Here is an 18,647-nt window from a genome sequence, read left to right on the forward strand (position 1 = left end):
ATAATGTTTATATATACACTACGGACCCTACACTTATATTGTAATATAATGTTTATATTTACACTACGGACCCTACACTTATATTATAATATAATGTTTATATTTACACTACGGACCCTACACTTATATTGTAACATAATGTTTATATATACACTACGGACCCTACACTTATATTGTAACATAATGTTTATATACACTACGGACCCTACACTTATATTGTAATATAATGTGTATATTTACACTACGGACCCTACACTTATATTATAATATAATGTTTATATATACACTACGGACCCTACGCTTTATTTAATGTTCGAACTTAATGGAGAACATATAGACACCATGAAAATCACTGTAGGCCTATATAGATCATCAACTTTATAGACCAAGTTGTCTATGAGGTAATTTCCTATGCTGTGTATGATTCATTTATACGTGTAGTAGTCAGGGGAAAGTGTTCTCTTATATTACTTTTCTTCCTTAATTGAAAATGTGTTACACACCATTTTCCGAATTTTATGTTGTCAAGCACTATAGACGTAAATAAAATGTTCTTGGTCAAAAGCACTAAATACGTAAACATAATTTTCTTGGTCAAAGTTTGATATATGAAACGTTCAGCTGGTCTATTATTGTAAGAAGTCAGTATTACATAGAGTTATTGTCAACGGTGTATAACGTCTAGGTTCTAAGACTCTAGTAACCTAAGATTTACATAATTATACTTTTACCTTATAATATCATATACAGTCATATTTATAACATATATAGATACATTATATTATCATATACAGTCATATTTTAAACATATATAGATACCTTATATTATCATATACAGTCATATTTATAACATATATATAGATACCTTATATTATCTTATACAGTTATATTTATAACATATATAGATACCTTATATTATCATACAAAGTCATATTTATAACATAATATTATATAGATACCTTATATTAAGGAATGGACACGGAAAATCAGTAAAAGCATTTTTCCTGATAGAGAAACTATACGGCATAAAACATATAGCGCAAGGTATATGTACATGTCAGGTACATATGTGACCAGAGGCTATCGCATGGTATGCCGTTCGCACGTGCACCCACATGTGCATTTTCATAGGGATCTTGATATTTTACAAAACACTATTTTCACAGGGTGAGTGCACTGCATTTGTTAAAATGATGTAATCGACAGAGCGATCGAAATTCGCTCAATAGCGAAAATCGTAACGACATCGAGCTTGTGAACTCGTGTAAGACCGTGATATGCACATGTGAGGTCGGTACACAAACAGTCCGCATTCCATGCGTTTCATATATGACCTTCTCGAAGTCGTCTGGTCTCATGTAAGTGTCTTCCCGTGAGTCTTATGTACGTGTGATTTCCCAACAAAATCTCGAAATTGGAAGTAGATATACACGTATCATCGTCACGCACGAGTACTATTGTTTCTCCGAATATTCTCCGAATAGGCTAGTTAAAAATACATATTCTTTATTTATCATGAAACAGGTTATTTCCATCTGTCTAAATAACTCTTGTTGGTCCGGATTCAAGCGCGCGGGGATCTCAATGTGGGAGGAACTGATTTACCCGGAGAAAACCCAAGTATTGCTGACAGGTGACCCAATACCTTTTCACGTCTGATCGGTTAATCGAACCCTGCCGACTTGGTGTAAGGCGGGTGCATTACCTACTGCGCCATCTGAACACCCTTTATCGTACCAAATCTACATTTAAGGTTATAAGTAGAATTCAATTGTTCAAAAATAAACCTTTAAGGGTTGAGTCACGATGTTGCAGCACCACTATTGTGACCATAATCCCTTAGTGTAAAAGAGTATCCCTAGGTTTAGGATATTATTAAGAAATGATGATATTCGTCCTCATACAATTGTGTTTGTTTTGATCAAGACTGTCCTCGAAGCATAAATGCAATCTTTATTTTGTTTATGAATACTGAACAAACAGTTTATATTAATATTACATTAATGAACTTACAGGTTCGAGTTAGTAGGTGTTTTCCGGTAAGGGTTACGTTAAAATTGAGTTAAGTAAGGTAAAGCAATACAAGCGTATCAAAGGTTAACTCTCATTTTAAGTTGAAAGTATTAGATGTTGCAGTCGATAACAAACATCATCAAATGTGTAATAGGAAATAGGATTGAAATCTTAAACTTCACTTTCAAATCAAAAGCTTACTTTTAAAACTAAAATCTAGCCATATGATAACGTTTCGGTCTGAATTCTTACGATTTGTACTTATAATAATAATAATTCGAGGTTCACAAATTATTATCCGTGGTTATAGGGCCTTTGCAACCAGTGTTTTTTCCCAAAAGTATCAATCATAAACTTTAGAAAGTATTTCAACACTGTCGATTTAAGGCAAAAGCTTGTGACAGTGCGCTTCAAATAAAAACAGCTTCATGAGCCTGCGGTAGTATTATCAAATTTCTATGTTTTCATCTTGTCATCTTTATTGAGCACGCTACGATGTTAAACTAAGAAGTTCCTCGTGGTAATGCCTCGTGAGAAAACAGTGTGCAGTAATATATATATATATATATTATATATATATATATTGTTGACAGCAATAGGCGATATTAGCAACACTAACACTAAAGTTCTTTCAGTAAGAAATGCCTAGACATCATACTATTTATTTGCCAATAGGGTAACGAACACCACTTGCTTGTTATTTATTTATTTTCTGTAATCTTTATATATTATTATTTTTCTATTATTAATTTAGTTGATTTGTTCTTTCTTTCTGTACATTATGTCTGTTTTTTACATGTAGGTTTGGCACCGATCTCTCCATTAAAACACAGAAATCATTACAGAAACCCTGACAACGTCAACATGCCAAAGCATAGTAAAAAGACTGTGCCAGGTAGTCAATCTTAGCAGTTATGATTCTTATGGTTCATGTATAGATAAGGGAATAACTTAAGCAATATGCTTATAGATATAGTAAGATAAATATCCAGATGTCGCACTACAGAACAGAACCAAACTATTCCTATATATAGTTTTGGAGGTTAAATTGATTTTAGAACTACACCATACATTTGATTTTAGAACTACGCCATACATTTGATTTTCTAGAACTGCTACCATTACCAAGAATGAATATATTCTGTTGAAATATTCTCCCACAAAATTTATTAAATTGTAATTACTAAAACTTTTCTCAGCCAATGCACATTATCGTTCTTCGTATTGTCTTCCCAGGAATATAGATATTCTGTTCAAATATTTCCAATAAAATTGAAATTGTTCAACAAAAGAAGGGGGATGTAGGTCAACCAAAGGGTAGTATATAATTCTCCGTGTTCTTATTATTCTAGCAAAGTAAGAATAGCTACAACTGATAACAACATAACTGCATACGTGTATGTCAGTTATGGATAGGAAAGGACTGCCACATCGATATATGTAACCTGTTTAAAGTTTGGCAAGACTTTCTTATTTTTATTTTCATAATCCTCATTCAGTTGTCGTTGATAAGTAAATTATTTACACGATATACCTTTAACTTACACGAAGAATTACCTACGCTTGAACAATATACAACAAGAGGCCCATGGGCCTAAACGGTCATTTGAGTCCTACAGTATTTATTTTTGTTGTTGAAATATGTACCAGTTTAAGTACAAAATAGTTAAGAATAACGTTAACTTCAGTTTTTCAGGACCATGAGCTGATCATTCCTAGACCGAGTTTCAGTTAAATCGGACTATTAGAACTTGTTTTTAAGTTTGAAATCGTTTTTTTCAAAATGGCGGCCGTGGCGGCCATATTGGATTTCTGATCGACCCGAAAAATAACAGCACTTTGTCAGGACCATGAGTAGATCATTCCTACAAAGTTTCAGTTCAATTGGCCTAGTAGAACTTTATTTTAAGTTAGAAATAGTTTTTCAAAATGGCGGCCGTTGTGGCAATATTGGATTTCTGATCGACCCGAAAAATAACAACACTTGGTCAGGGAGATGTCAGTAACCTTCCCATGAAATATTAATGAAATCCCTTTGCCAGTATTTCAGCTTAAGTTGAAAATGTAAAATGTTAACGGACGACGGACGACGCACGACGCAAAACGACGGACGAAGACGGATAGCAATAGATCACTTGAGCTAAAGCTCAGGTGACCTAAAAACAAATAGCAACATAGAATTATGTTTAATTTTCTTAGTTTATTTTCAAAATATAAATCAACCTTAAAGCTATTGATTTGACAACTTATAATAAGCATAATAATACCGAAATGAATAGTATGCAATAATAAAACACACAGTACATCAGGGTATGTGTTAAATATCCTGCACTTTTTCTTATTAAACTACAAAACCTTTATGATATTTTAGATTAAGTTCAACTTCATTCAACTGAAAACCACACACAGAGAATTGTTGACAAGTATTCCGTCTTTGCATATTGCAGTTATCTTCTCTTGGGAGCAGGTATTGATTGTTACGTCACTTGTTTGTGAGAGCAACGTCATCAATTTTGGAGAAAACGACGTAATTTTCTCACACAAACCAATGACGTAACAATCAATACCTGCTCCCAAGAGAAGATAACTCTGCAATACGCAAAGACGGAATAGTACCACCTAAATCCGACCATGATAAATTCAAAGACATGCATGTTTTGCTAAAATGAAACAACTGTGTTAATAACTGTGTCAATCACTGTGTCAATAACTGTCAATAACTGTATCAATAACTGTCAATAACTGTGCCAATAACTGTGTCAATAACTGTCAATAACTGTGTCAATAACTGTGTCAATTACTGTCAATAACTGTGTCAATAACCGTGTCAATAACTGTCAATAACTGTGTCAATAACTGTGTCAATAACTGTCAATAACTGTGTCAATAACTGTGTCAATAACTGTCAATAACTGTGTCAATAACTGTGTCAATAACTGTCAATAACTGTGTCAATAACTGTGTCAATAACTGTCAATAACTGTGTCAATAACTGTGTCAATAACTGTCAATAACTGTGTCAATAACTGTGTCAATAACTGTCAATAACTGTGTCAATAACTGTGTCAATAACTGTCAATAACTGTGTCAATAACTGTGTCAATAACTGTCAATAACTGTGTCAATAACTGTGTCAATAACTGTCAATAACTGTGTCAATAACTGTGTCAATAACTGTGTCAATAACTGTCAATAACTGTGTCAATAACTGTGTCAATAACTGTGTCAATAACTGTCAATAACTGTGTCAATAACTGTGTCAATAACTGTGTCAATAACTGTCAATAACTGTGTCAATAACTGTGTCAATAACTGTGTCAATAACTGTCAATAACTGTGTCAATAACTGTGTCAATAACTGTGTCAATAACTGTCAATAACTGTGTCAATAACTGTGTCAATAACTGTGTCAATAACTGTCAATAACTGTGTCAATAACTGTGTCAATAACTGTGTCAATAACTGTCAATAACTGTGTCAATAACTGTGTCAATAACTGTGTCAATAACTGTCAATAACTGTGTCAATAACTGTGTCAATAACTGTGTCAATAACTGTCAATAACTGTGTCAATAACTGTGTCAATAAAGGTTACGGCAAACTCAGGAGACAAAGAATCCTCCAATAGAGTCAACCATGGTGTATTTGAACATGGAATTTAGTATGAAATCTTATCAACATCCTTTCAGATATGAAGTTGTTAAAGAGACACTTAATGATCCATGAATCACTGCATTGTGTTTTTTCCTGTAAACAGTTACCTGCCCTCAACTTCTGTTTGGATATAACTGTAGTACAGTTTGGCCAGGCTACTTCAAATGACCAGGTAGCTCAATCGGTTAGATCAGGTTTACTTTCGAAAATGATTCATCAAATATGTAATCATGGCGAAAATGTGTCTTATACCTAGTTACAGTTTGTGGTAGTGGTACGGAGATCCTCAATTAGCTTACAAATGTCTACGATAAGTACAATACAGGGATCTTGCTCTACATCTTGGAACCCTAATACACAATCTTATCCGACGTATTCTCAACTTCCTTTTGTTTATCAAGGTTTGATGGGAATTTCGAAAAACAAGATTCCCTAGAAATTGAAATTGTCATCAAAATGCTATAAAAATATCATTTTAACAATGACATTGAGGCACAGAAATATGAATTATCGGAAGTATTTTCGAACCTAATATTTCTAAAAGGTTTGCTTGAAATAAATTGTCACACGTAGTTGCGAGGGCGAGGCATATAACACCCTCCCCCTCCGCCACCCTAACAACAGCAATAAATTGGGACTTTATTCCGTCTTTGCATATTGCAGAGTTATCTTCTCTTGGGAGCAGGTATTGATTGTTACGTCACTTGTTCCTGAGAGTAACGTCATCAATTTTTGAGAAAACGACATCATTTTCTCACACAAACCAATGACGTAACAATCAATACCTGCTCCCAAGAGAAGATAACTCTGCAATACGCAAAGACGAAATACATTTACGTTAAATATTACAAAACAAAGTGAATGGTACTCAGTGAAGGAAAATACATACACAAACTAATCCCAAAGAACTACTATCTTCCATGTAAGAGAGTTTTATAAATTCTGAAGGCGCAAAAGTCACTCAACTTTAACAATATCTGATATTTGACAATCTATCAATGTTTCAGTCCTTTCTATTTGCATGGGAAACTGACAATCATAGGAATGCATAAAAATAATATTTAACCTCAACATATAATTGTGATAATAAAAAAGCTCCGAAAAATGTCGTTTGCAAACGTAATAAATCAAATAAGCTTAAGACTTGATGTATGATAAGTTTTATAACTTTCACGAAAATGAAAACACTTCTTCATATGTTTAAATATCACAGTTCAAACGTTTGGTACAAAGGTTCGATATTTATAAACCCCTGTTAATGTATTCATCAATTATATATCACAGATGATGCTTTTAGTAATAAATCCCGATTAAATTTGAATTTACATTAGATGTTAATTTTATTAACTTACAATTATATACACATGTTCTATTAAATTCTACATAATCAACGAACGATAGCATAATCTGCTCATTTACAGAATTGATAAAATGCAGAAAAAACATCTTTGGTACTGTAATATGGATACAGTCAAGTCAGTATATAGAATGATATCAATCATTCGCTGATTTTTTAACAATAAAACAGGTAGACAAACTCTATGTTTGATACCTGCTCCTCAGTCTAAGTCATCAAAGCTATCATATCGCGAAACATTTGCGCAACAGGTCTGTGACGAGTTGGTAGAGTCAGCCTGATCCCTAAGGGTCTGTGCCCTAACACTGTTGCCGAGTTTTTGCCAAATATTGGCCACTCTGGTGTAGTGATATGAATAGCCACATGTCATACATACTGCCTCATAGTCCTCTATATACTCCTGCATCAGCTCTGTCTGTCCCATCGACTTGTATGCACAATACAAATCGTGGTAGAATCGCAGCAGAGCATAACTATACAGACTGTCTTCGGCGTGCTGAACACGTTCCTCTTTTGAGCTCCGTTCGGTTGCCTGCTGTTCCGTCTCTTTGTTGCTGCATTGAATTGCTTGTAAAGTCTTGTGTATAGCACATCGCAGGAAGTGGGCCGCCTTTTGGTACAGGCGTTGATCGGTGAAGTGAAACGATAGAGATTCAAGGAACACCAATTCCTTGTATCGAGAATCGACGGAGTTTCTTTGTACAGGGACGTCCGAGTATTCCAGACAATCGTTCACATCCAATATGTCTTTTAAATGCACATATTCACTTGAACTGTGAAGTAAACGTGTGAAGTCAGACTCACAAATCATGTCCATTTCGTACGCTACCAACCCTTTCAGTTCACCAAATTCATCTCCGGTGAAATCTAGGGAGAATTTCTCAAAGCTTTCGTTTTCACAAAGGACATTCTCATTTAGCAGTTTGCCTGTTTTTGCTAAGAAAGCCTCTTCCAGTGACCTTTTAGCGTTTTTAAACTGTACAGAAAGAACTAGAGCTCGGAAGTACTTGGAATGATTTCTGAGGAAACATTCTTCAGTTGACTGATCTAGATTTTGATGTTTTCTAAATCTGACGATGTCTTCCAATGTTTTATCGAGAAAAACTGCACCGAACACATCATGATGGTCAATAATTATAAAAAGTGCCGCGACGGGAAACACCCGTACGGCATAAAGTCGCTGTCGAAGCGCACACAACTGTCCTTGGCTGAAATAGTCGATCATGTTATTGGCTGGAATGAAATAATTTGGTAGGACACCAATGCGAAGGTGGACGACGAGACGATGAAGCAGAAAAAGCAGACAGCCACCTGGGTTCAACTTCCAATGATCAGCGGAAAGGACTTCACACGTAGTGTACATGACCGTCTTCAGGTGCGTTGTGGTCAATCTGACAGGTAAGTTCCTTGTGTGAAAATCTACCAGCACTTTAAAAACTCGGAAGCAATACTTTTGTTCATCAGATAAAGCTTCCCGTGCGATCCGGATCTCTGTTGTTGGGAACACCCATTGCCACTCTGCATCTGGAAAGCAACTTTGTGGATGGGGTCGGCCGATTAGGAAACATTCATCTTCTTTTGCTAACTCCAGCATTTCTTCATTCGGCCATTTCGCTGGCCTTCCTCGTGTCAGCCATTCCTTGGCTTCCTCTGGCCACACCGGACAGCGTATTCCTATGAATAGTTTCCGATTTCTATCCAGCGACGCGTTGTGAAGATGATATTCCGAGTATTTCGTTTGTGACAGTAATTGCTTTGTGAATGCTTGATCTCCTGCAATACTGATCTTAATGCGAACATAACCAGGCAGAGTGTGTTGGCCGTCAGCTGTGTACAAAATCTGTTTATTGTCCAATCCATCTATCTTTCCCGAATACGCAAGATTTTGTTTAATATCATAACCAATCATCTTCGGGATTGGAGGTAAAATAGCCTGATCCCGATTGGGACCAAGATTCGACATGGTGGTGGCCAGTTCTTCAACTATGCTTCCAAAATGCATCTTTCTAAAATTGGGATCATCCCTGTCCCGTTTTAAGTCATACTGAAAAACAGCAGAGTCTCCTGGGAACGTCAGTAGAAATCTCGGCTCTATCATTATCTTCATAATATGAGAGAGATGCGCCATTGGAATTAAACTCAAAATGTCGATTGCAGATCGATTGCTCACTAATTCTTCAAAATCTGGAAGAGAGAAAGGGATGCACACATGTCAATTAAGCTCTATGATACGCTAAGCTATAACATAATTTTAATATTTATGTAAGTATGTAATATATGCATATAGTTTTTTCATTAAATTGCAGCTGGATTTTAGAATTTATAATCTCTCTTAAGATTTTCTACGTGTAAGCAACCTATATGCTTATATGGATTTCAGAGTTATTAAGCGATCAATTTAAGCTATCAAACAATGGTAAAATATGCATCTATTTTTGCATCTATAGTAGCAAAAAAAAAATTACTCTGTAGCTACCATTACATGTCGATTACTGTCATATAAGTAAGTTTATGACAGACATCGTATTTAATGTCTTTTTATGAGAAATGTTAATGAATGGATAAAAATGAATTTAAGAAAATTCTGTAATTCATCAATCCCGTCTTTGCCTATTGCAGAGTTATCTTCTCTTGTGAGCAGGTATTGATTGTTATGTCATTGATTTGTGAGAGTAACGTCATCAATTTTTGAGAAAACGACGTAATTTTCTCACACAAACCAATGACGTAACAATCAATACCTGCTCACAAGAGAAGACAACTCTGCAATACGCAAGGACGGAATATAACAAAGCTGCGTAGAAACTGATAACTGATAGCAAAGTCATATTTAACTTTCACTTGAAAATAAACAAATATATCTGCATCTTGCTTTTCAATAATGAACGTTTAAGAGTAGTTTAATCTATAACAGTCATCAATAGATTAACTAATACCAACATGACCACAACACAATAGTCACTGCCCGTCATTATGTTTTCTTTGTATTTTAACATTGTTTAAGAGAATACCGGCAGTGTGTAGATGAATGGGAATGTGTATTCGTGTGCAAGATAATATATCAAAGGCCAACACTCTTTCAAATTGTAATAAAACAACATTGCGAATACTCATGCACAGGCTTACAGAACGTGTGATGTTTTGACACTTGTTGTAATAATTAAGAGTAGCAGAATGGACAAAGCTTTGTTACCTAGATAGCAGGTACAAATTAGTCTCTCATCTATCAGATTGCAAAACAGATCTTCAGTAGGGAGTTCTGAATTTTGTGTTGCCATATCCTACAACGTATATTGGTGATCGTCCCCAAACCTATTGGTAACAAGCGTCTTTGACAAAGTGCCGCTAATCGCCAATCCTAATTGTTTTTCAGAAAAGGTTTTAGATGAGAAGTAACATACCTTGCACGAGGAAATGATTATTTTTGATTACTTCATGATAAGCTCATTTCATCATAAGTCATTAATACCACGTCCTCGAAAGTCATAAATCATTTGGATTCTTCCTAACTCTGAACCATAACCTACTCCTTGCATCTATGTACAAAACTCATTTTTAACGGAGTTATCGATCTATCACTCGACCACGTCTTCTTCAGTAAAGCTTTCAAATCGTATGAAAGATGGCAAGCACACATCATCAGAACGAAATCTTTAACCCGCGGAAAATTTACTCTCACAACAACGTGACTTAATGTTTCAAAACTAAAAATAGAACATAGGTAAATTCAAACCTCATTGTCTTATACACCCCTAAATTTTATAATGAAATATTCCGACCTTTGAATTGGAGGAGTTCAAATGTGTCTTCATGGATGAATAAGTTTATATTTGTCCACAAAATTTGGAGATTATGAAGGTGTACAACAACAAAGCAGTAAAGAGGAATTACTAAGCGGAAAGAGAGGAGGACCCTTGACATACATTTGCTGTATGAGAAGTGGCAAATAAAACCGTAGTTATATCAATGGTTTTGGCCGATTTTACTACATATGAGAGAGGTGTTTTTTATCGTCAATATAATGGGCAGTGTCTAAACAGCCACAAAAGTCAACGGAAATAACGTTATCACGATGAAATCCATACACATAAAAGAAATTGCAAATATATTGTGATTTTGAAGAAATTTCGAAAAATGTCATCTGGAATCCATCAGCCAATCAGATTACATAGATAACGCAGATTTTGACCAACCATAGAATTTAATCAAGGGTAGACAGTATATCAGGCAAGTTATGTAGATTTTGTAGATTCCTTGATGACCATTCGCACAGTATGCCAAAATGTCGCCACTCCTAAGAACCAGATCAGATCTCAAAATTCAAACTTAACTTTCAGTTAAATTGGCCCATTATAACTTAAGTCAAATTGGCCCATTATAACTTAAGTCAAATTGGCCCATTATAACTTAAGTCAAATTGGCCCATTATAACTTAAGTCAAATTGGCCCATTATAACTTAAGTCAAATTGGCCCATTATAACTTAAGTCAAATTGGCCCATTATAACTTAAGTCAAATTGGCCCATTATAACTTAAGTCAAATTGGCCCATTATAACTTAAGTTAAATTGGCCCATTATAACTTAAGTTAAATTGGCCCATTATAACTTAAGTTAAATTGGCCCATTATAACTTAAGTTAAATTGGCCCATTATAACTTAAGTTAAATTGGCCCATTATAACTTAAGTTAAATTGGCCCATTATAACTTAAGTTAAATTGGCCCATTATAACTTAAGTTAAATTGGCCCATTATAACTTAAGTTAAATTGGCCCATTATAACTTAAGTTAAATTGGCCCATTATAACTTAAGTTAAATTGGCCCATTATAACTTAAGTTAAATTGGCCCATTATAACTTAAGTTAAATTGGCCCATTATAACTTAAGTTAAATTGGCCCATTATAACTTAAGTTAAATTGGCCCATTATAACTTAAGTTAAATTGGCCCATTATAACTTAAGTTAAATTGGCCCATTATAACTTAAGTTAAATTGGCCCATTATAACTTAAGTTAAATTGGCCCATTATAACTTAAGTTAAATTGGCCCATTATAACTTAAGTTAAATTGGCCCATTATAACTTAAGTTAAATTGGCCCATTATAACTTAAGTTAAATTGGCCCATTATAACTTAAGTCAAGTCTGAATGAGTTTTCTGAAATGACATCTGAGGTGGTAATACTCCATTTCTGAATAACTTGCACAATAACAATGTGACACGATTTGGTGACATGTGCTGGATCCAAAATTAACACGAGGTATTACAGGAGCCGCCATATTGTTTACGCATCGCTAGGGCACACTGCGATAGTATGCACGATTTGATTGGTCGATACGAGCTTGATAGAACACTGCTCATTGGTCGACCAATTATTGAGCTCTATTTTGGAACAGTCGAAAATGACTTCGATGGGTGAAATTCTTGTGGAAACCTCTCCGTGTTTTTTGCACTTAAGTGCAAATAAGTTTTTTTACACTTAAGTGGAAATCTTTTACACTTAAGTTTAAAAAGTACATAATGGTCATTTGGGTTTTTTGCACTTANGCACTTCAGTAGTTTATGTATTTTATCCTAAAACGGCCGCCCATAGACGTGGTCAGGACTATTAACGTAACATTTCTATGAAGCTTCATTTGATCCCTTGGACAGTTTAAGTTCAAAAGATTTTTTCAAGATGGCTGCCGTAGCGGCAACCTTAATTTCTGACCGACCCAAGGAACAATTTTGCAAGACTATGGTTTTATGATTCCTATAAAATGTAATGAAAATCACTTCAGCATAACTGGAGTTTAAGTTTCATACAGCGGCAATGGTGCCAATACTGTCAGAACTATATTGTTATCATTCATATGAAGCTTAATCAATATCCCTACAGCAGAAAATTACCCCAAAAAATAAATATAAAATTTTTACATGGCCATTTGAATCATAACGATTTCCGGTTTAGGATTTGTCATGTAAATTTTAATTACTGAATAATAACAATGTAGTTTCAGGAAACTGCCCTCCATATAACCGACAATTAAATGTGTTATTCTATGAAGAAATTAATACCAAAACAAAAGTTGCTCGGTATACGTTCTATCTGTCGCTTGCTTAAGTTCTATGGTCAGAAAAGTCTGCATATTTCATGAAATTGCTGCGATCTGATTGGCTGATGGGTTCCATATGATTTTGCAAGTTTTTGTGCAACTGCATTATCATTATAATGTAATTAACTAAACTTTCGCTAATTATTTTCAAGGTGTGATAATTTCAGAAACAACACCAACTGACGAGGTTTGCAAATTTATGTAAACACCACAATTCTACATGTGTATGCGACATAACCAGTAAAATATTAGTTATTCCTCAGTCACATTTAGAAAATGGAGTTAATGACCCATTCAACTAAGACGCATGAAACAACTGCGTCTGGATATTAAAACCATCGAGATTAAGCACGTTCGTGAATGTAAAAGATCATTGCCTTACTTTTGCTCTGGTAAAACAAATCTTGAATAGGGGAAAAATAGTATATAAATCGTTAAAGGAATGAGAACTGGATAACATCGTTCGATGATCAGTACCTTCAGGAGTCCTACGGGAACGAATTGCGTAGGAAGGCATTCAAACCAGTTCCAGCAGAACCTGATAAAATTGATACAACAGTTTTAGCGATCTTTTCTGTCTTCTCATGTTTGCATCGTGTGACTTCCTCTCTCAGTGTCTTTGCCCTTTCATTGTCTCCAAAGCTCTCCCAAATATCAGCCACTTCTTTTAATGCTTCATAGTGTTCCAGCTCATAACAAATATCTTCGTAGTCCTGAATGTGTTGCTTAAATTTATCTTCTTCATGAAGTGAAGATAGGCATTTGAACAGAACCTCGTAACTGACCATCAGGGAAACATTTACAAGAGTTCGTGGCATTTCGGTTTGTTTGATAATTTCTCGTTCTAAAGTGGGGTCATCGATGATATCTGGGACCATAAACCCCTCTTTGAACAGCCTTGCTTTCTTGATAATAGACTGTAGTAGACAAATGGCATCAGAAAATCTATTCTTCTTTTCAAGGCGTTCTGCGAGCGGTAAAATGTATAGCATTTGAAGCACTGTGTCTCCTATGCAGGACTTAGGTATTGGTTCATCGCGAAACTGTTCCAGGTCGCCAATCCCTTCTATGTCCTTAAACGTAGTCATTTGTACAGCTGTACCTTCTGTTTTCCGAAGCTTGGTGCCGTATTGCCTGTCCATGTAAAGGTACATATATTTCCTGTCATCAATATCCTCCGTTGCTAGGACTTTCTTCAAGAAATCTTGGAATGTCGGTACGTCTTCGTGTTCTTCTGCAACAGCCAAAATCTCCTGATATGCAGCATTTAAGACTGTGCCAGCAGTTGGGTACCATTCATTCAGCATATAGGTTTGGGCTAGCTTCAGTAGATTGGGCAGCAACACATTGTGGAAGCTGCGGCGTGCATCACGGTGGTTCCTATAACTCTTGATATCGTCTATGATATCATCAAACATCCATATCTGCACCAAGTCATGGTGATCTGCTAGGAAAAAGGTTGCCATAATTGGGTAAGTTCTTATGTCATCTATCACCTGTGCAAGGGGCTCAAAGTTGGACAGATGGTCGTACATGTTGTTGGATTTAATGAAGTAATTTGGAAGCCATTTCTTTGACAGATGGAAGTACAATTTGTCCAATAGGTACATTAAGCAGCCACTGGCGTTACGTTCCCATACATCAATTGGCAACACTTCACAGGCAAAGTAGACAATTGTTTTGAATGTTGTCGTCCTCAGTCTGATAGAGATTTGACGTAGGTGGAAATCGACTAGAATTTTGAAGACACAAAGACAGTAGCGTTGTGCGGCTGTCAGTGCTTCCTTCGCTAGAACAGTCTCAACATGAGGGAAAACGAGCTGCCATTCTACCTCTCGTTTGTGTGACAGAGCATGAGACCTTGATATGACCAGGCAACCTCCTTCTACAGCAGATTCAATAACGTGTTGCCCTGGCCAACCACTCGGGCGGTCACGTGATACCCATTCGGCTGCAGCTTCCGGCCAATCCCGACTCTTTATTCCTTTGTGTACGATGTCACCCTTGTATTCTGTTTGTTTTGCCCGTGTGTGTTTCAGCAGTGCTGTGGTTTCATTCACCCAATAAGTCTGTCCCTTGTGCGACTGTGGACATAAGGTTTGGAGCCGTAAATACCCAGGACGAATTGGCTCAGTTTCTATCATGACAAAGTCGACATCTCTTGCCTCTTCTGCTGAGGGTACTGCCAATATATTGTTTCTAATCACTACTGATCTATATTCGCATAACGACAGGTATCCCTTTGTACAACAATCTATGCCCATAGAATTGTCCCCATTGAGGTGTTGTAGACATACTTTAAGTTTCTCGGCTCGGCTTCCGATAAAGTTTCTACATACGTGACCACGGTTTTGGGCTCTTTCCTTTATACCACCTAGGTCTGGCAACATATTTTCCTCCCTCACCAAAGTCTGTATAATGAAGCTCATATGATAAAGTGGCATCTCACTACGACTGTCAAAGGCCTCTCGGTTTTTCACCAGCGCGAAACACTCTGAAAAAGAACCCATGCATGCATCAATTTAGGTTTGTCGTCTCTGTACGTAAAAAATATCATTACAATCTGAATGCCACCGACAACAATCAGTAGTATCACTTCGGTTTGACAACCAATGAATACCGTCATTAATGCTCACCAAAATGTTTATGAATTAAGCCAAGCTTGTTGTATGAAGGGAAAAAAACAAGACTTGCAAGTTTCGTTAAAAAATGATACTCATTCAAAAGATATCATCCGTAGCCCATCAGCCACTAAGAATGTTATTGCTTCATAAAGCATGTGTGAATTTGTCTAGGGGTCGGGTCGACTTTGACCGGGAAACTTGTGTAGAAAGTATACAAGGCAGGTTTCATCCAAATCCTTCAAATGATATCGTTTTTAAATGAAACCATCTCCTAACCAGACAAGAATTCCACGGAAGTGGATGTGTCGCCTGCGCAGGAAGCTGGGAGATTATGAAGAAATAGATACACTTTTCATTTCAAGAAATAATGTTAAAAGTAAGCAATAATCATAGATTATGTTTTTGGATGGCATCATTTTGTCATATAATCTGTTATTCTGGGAAGAATACTCTGAGTTTTAAGGAACTTGCTATGGATACTCATTGTCTCAATTCCAAGTTTAAGTTGTATGATTTGTCGGATGGTTTCCCATAAATAAATGAATAAACTTGTGGATTATGATGTTAAACAGCTAGTGTTGTCAATAACATTTGGAATAAAACGGCATTTCAGAGGTATACATGGTGGGTCAAGTGGGTGATCGAAGCCGTCCAGTATACAGTTTTAGTGAAGTTTCTATTTATAGTAACAGTGACCTTGACCTTTGACCTTCGGACCTGAAAAGTAATCCCAAGCAAGCAATTTTGGTAAGGAAGCACTGCAGGAAGTTTGAGTTTGATCGGCCCACGGAAACTCAAGTTATTGCACGAAAACATATTTTCTATTTAAAGTAACAGTGACCTTGACCTTTGACCTTCTAACCTGAAAAGTAATCCCAAGCAAGCAATTTTGGTAAGGAAGCACTGCATGAAGTTTGAGTTTGATCGGCCCAAGGAACCTCAAGTTATTGCACGAAAACATATTTTCTATTTAAAGTAACAGTGACCTTGACCTTTGACCTTCTAACCTGAAAAGTTATCATAAGCAAGCACTTTTGGTAAGGAAGCACTGCATGAAGTTTGAGTTTGATCGACTCAAGGAAACTCAAGTTATCGCACGAAAACCTCTATTCGGACGACGCCGATGCTGACGCCGCCGCCAAAGCAATACCTATGTGTCACCAGCTTTTCGCAGGCGACACAATAAAATTAGGCTACGACACAAAAAAGGAGGAGTTGGTGTGGGAGGAGGAGTAAAGACTATTCAATCAAAAAACTGGAGTTACAAGAACTAACATTAATTGACGGGAAACTTCCGCAGTAAAAATTCTTCATGCTTCTTGTTGTTGTTTTTTTTCAAAGAAATTGTTTCTTTCTAATTGGTCAACTTAATGTGAAAAGTAACAAACTAGTTAATTTTCACATTTAATATATCAACTTTTCCAACATCTGGTGAAAACTTAATATCACTTCTACCACCATTAGTTTACGGGGCTGTTAGTAAGTATCCACAGCATGTCAATGTGTCGGTGGTTAGAGAAGACAAATAAACTAACAAATATATAATGAAACCAATAATACATATATGGATCGTTCACTCGTTTCCATTTCATATAACATTTATGAAACAAGTCTAAGATTTTTTCAATTTAGCAAGCCTCTGGCGAGCTAAAATGAAAAATTTGTGTTGAAATGAAAACGAGTGTAAGATTCTTTTTATCACATAATCAAGATTTGTGGCATTTTTTCGTGTAAAACGACAATGACTCCAGTGCGTTAGTCTATGACGTCATGTACTTGTCCTATGCGCGACGTCAAAATGGTAACAATTGAAACTTTCAACCAATCACAGGGCTGATAGTTCATATTACATGGGTTAATACGCAAAGAAATATGACATGAGTATATTCACTGAATAACGCAGTACATTATGTGATAACTTTATTTGTCAAATATGTTTATATTCTTGTTAACAACACAATAAACAATCAACAACACCCAGTTTCTGAAATTAAAGGCACAGAGTGCTATTACTACTATACCTACTATACCTATTATCCTGAGTTTCTAATTTCACCTGAATAATTGAGATTTTGTAAATTAAACATGTATTTTTGCAATTGAATGTTCATTAGGTTCATGCCAGATTTAGAAAAAACATCCTTTGACCTTCATTTCATCTTTTGAATAATGCAAAACAGTCAGCAATGACATAGTTCAACACAACAGTTTTAACACCATACATTTTTTAAACAAGATATCCTGCTAGAATCTTGGCACCCACCATATAAGGATTATCACAAGATTATCTTTTAACCTTCTTTGCTCTTCTTTTTTCTGATCGGTACTTTTACCCAGTCCCATGTTGGAAATACTAAACAGTGATCTTGTACATTTACTTAAACTTCGAAATGTCAGATGTCATTTGCCACTATGGCAAATTTTATTGTATAAGAATTGCATTACTATATGCATTTACTAAAAATGTCTAATTCTTACATAATCAGCAGTGCTGTCAATGGGACATGAATTCTCATTAGCGTCAGAGTTTTCTTTTAACATGTAAACCTAGGGAACATACATGTTAAAGTTGAGAGAGATCATTCTAATACTTTCTGCGTAAAAGAAATGTTCACTGTCAAAATCCAAAATGGCCCCATGACGGCCATTTGTTTTTCCAGTCAGTCTTTAAGTCAGGAGACCAAGGACAACTTACATACCAATGCTTGACCAACTGGCAGTGTTTTCTCACTTGGACTAGTGCCAATTTTTGAAGTTGGGACAGAACATCGCCCGGAGTGCAGGGCGCTAAAGCGTGAGATAGACCCAGGCACCATCTGAGAAGGAAGTGTGGCGGGGACGGCGGCGGTTCATCAAATATTATACGTCTTAACACTCTGCTGCTGTTCCTAAGAATGACCAGCAC

The 18,647-nt window shown here is 36.0% G+C and overlaps 1 protein-coding gene across 6 annotated transcripts in view; it reads right to left on the reverse strand.

Annotated features, from left to right (window-relative positions):
• LOC110455144 overlaps positions 1-18,647 on the reverse strand; it is a 90,368-nt gene that overhangs the window by 8,596 nt on the left and 63,125 nt on the right. For 2 of the 6 annotated variants that reach the window (XM_021505101.1, XM_021505097.1), the window contains exons 7-8: positions 13,596-15,612; positions 9,123-9,208 (exon numbers count right to left, since the gene is read on the reverse strand). The exons of 3 other annotated variants lie outside the window; for them this stretch is intronic. In XM_021505101.1, the coding sequence (XP_021360776.1) occupies positions 13,607-15,612 (2,006 nt within the window). In that variant the 3' untranslated portion in view covers positions 9,123-9,208; positions 13,596-13,606. Of the gene's footprint in view, positions 1-6,451; positions 9,209-13,595; positions 15,613-18,647 lie in introns of those variants that run through there. One more of the 6 variants, XM_021505098.1, reaches the window with a different exon arrangement.

This window comes from Mizuhopecten yessoensis, unplaced genomic scaffold, assembly GCF_002113885.1.
Source record: "Mizuhopecten yessoensis strain PY_sf001 unplaced genomic scaffold, ASM211388v2 scaffold8149, whole genome shotgun sequence".
NCBI lineage: Eukaryota > Metazoa > Mollusca > Bivalvia > Pectinida > Pectinidae > Mizuhopecten > Mizuhopecten yessoensis.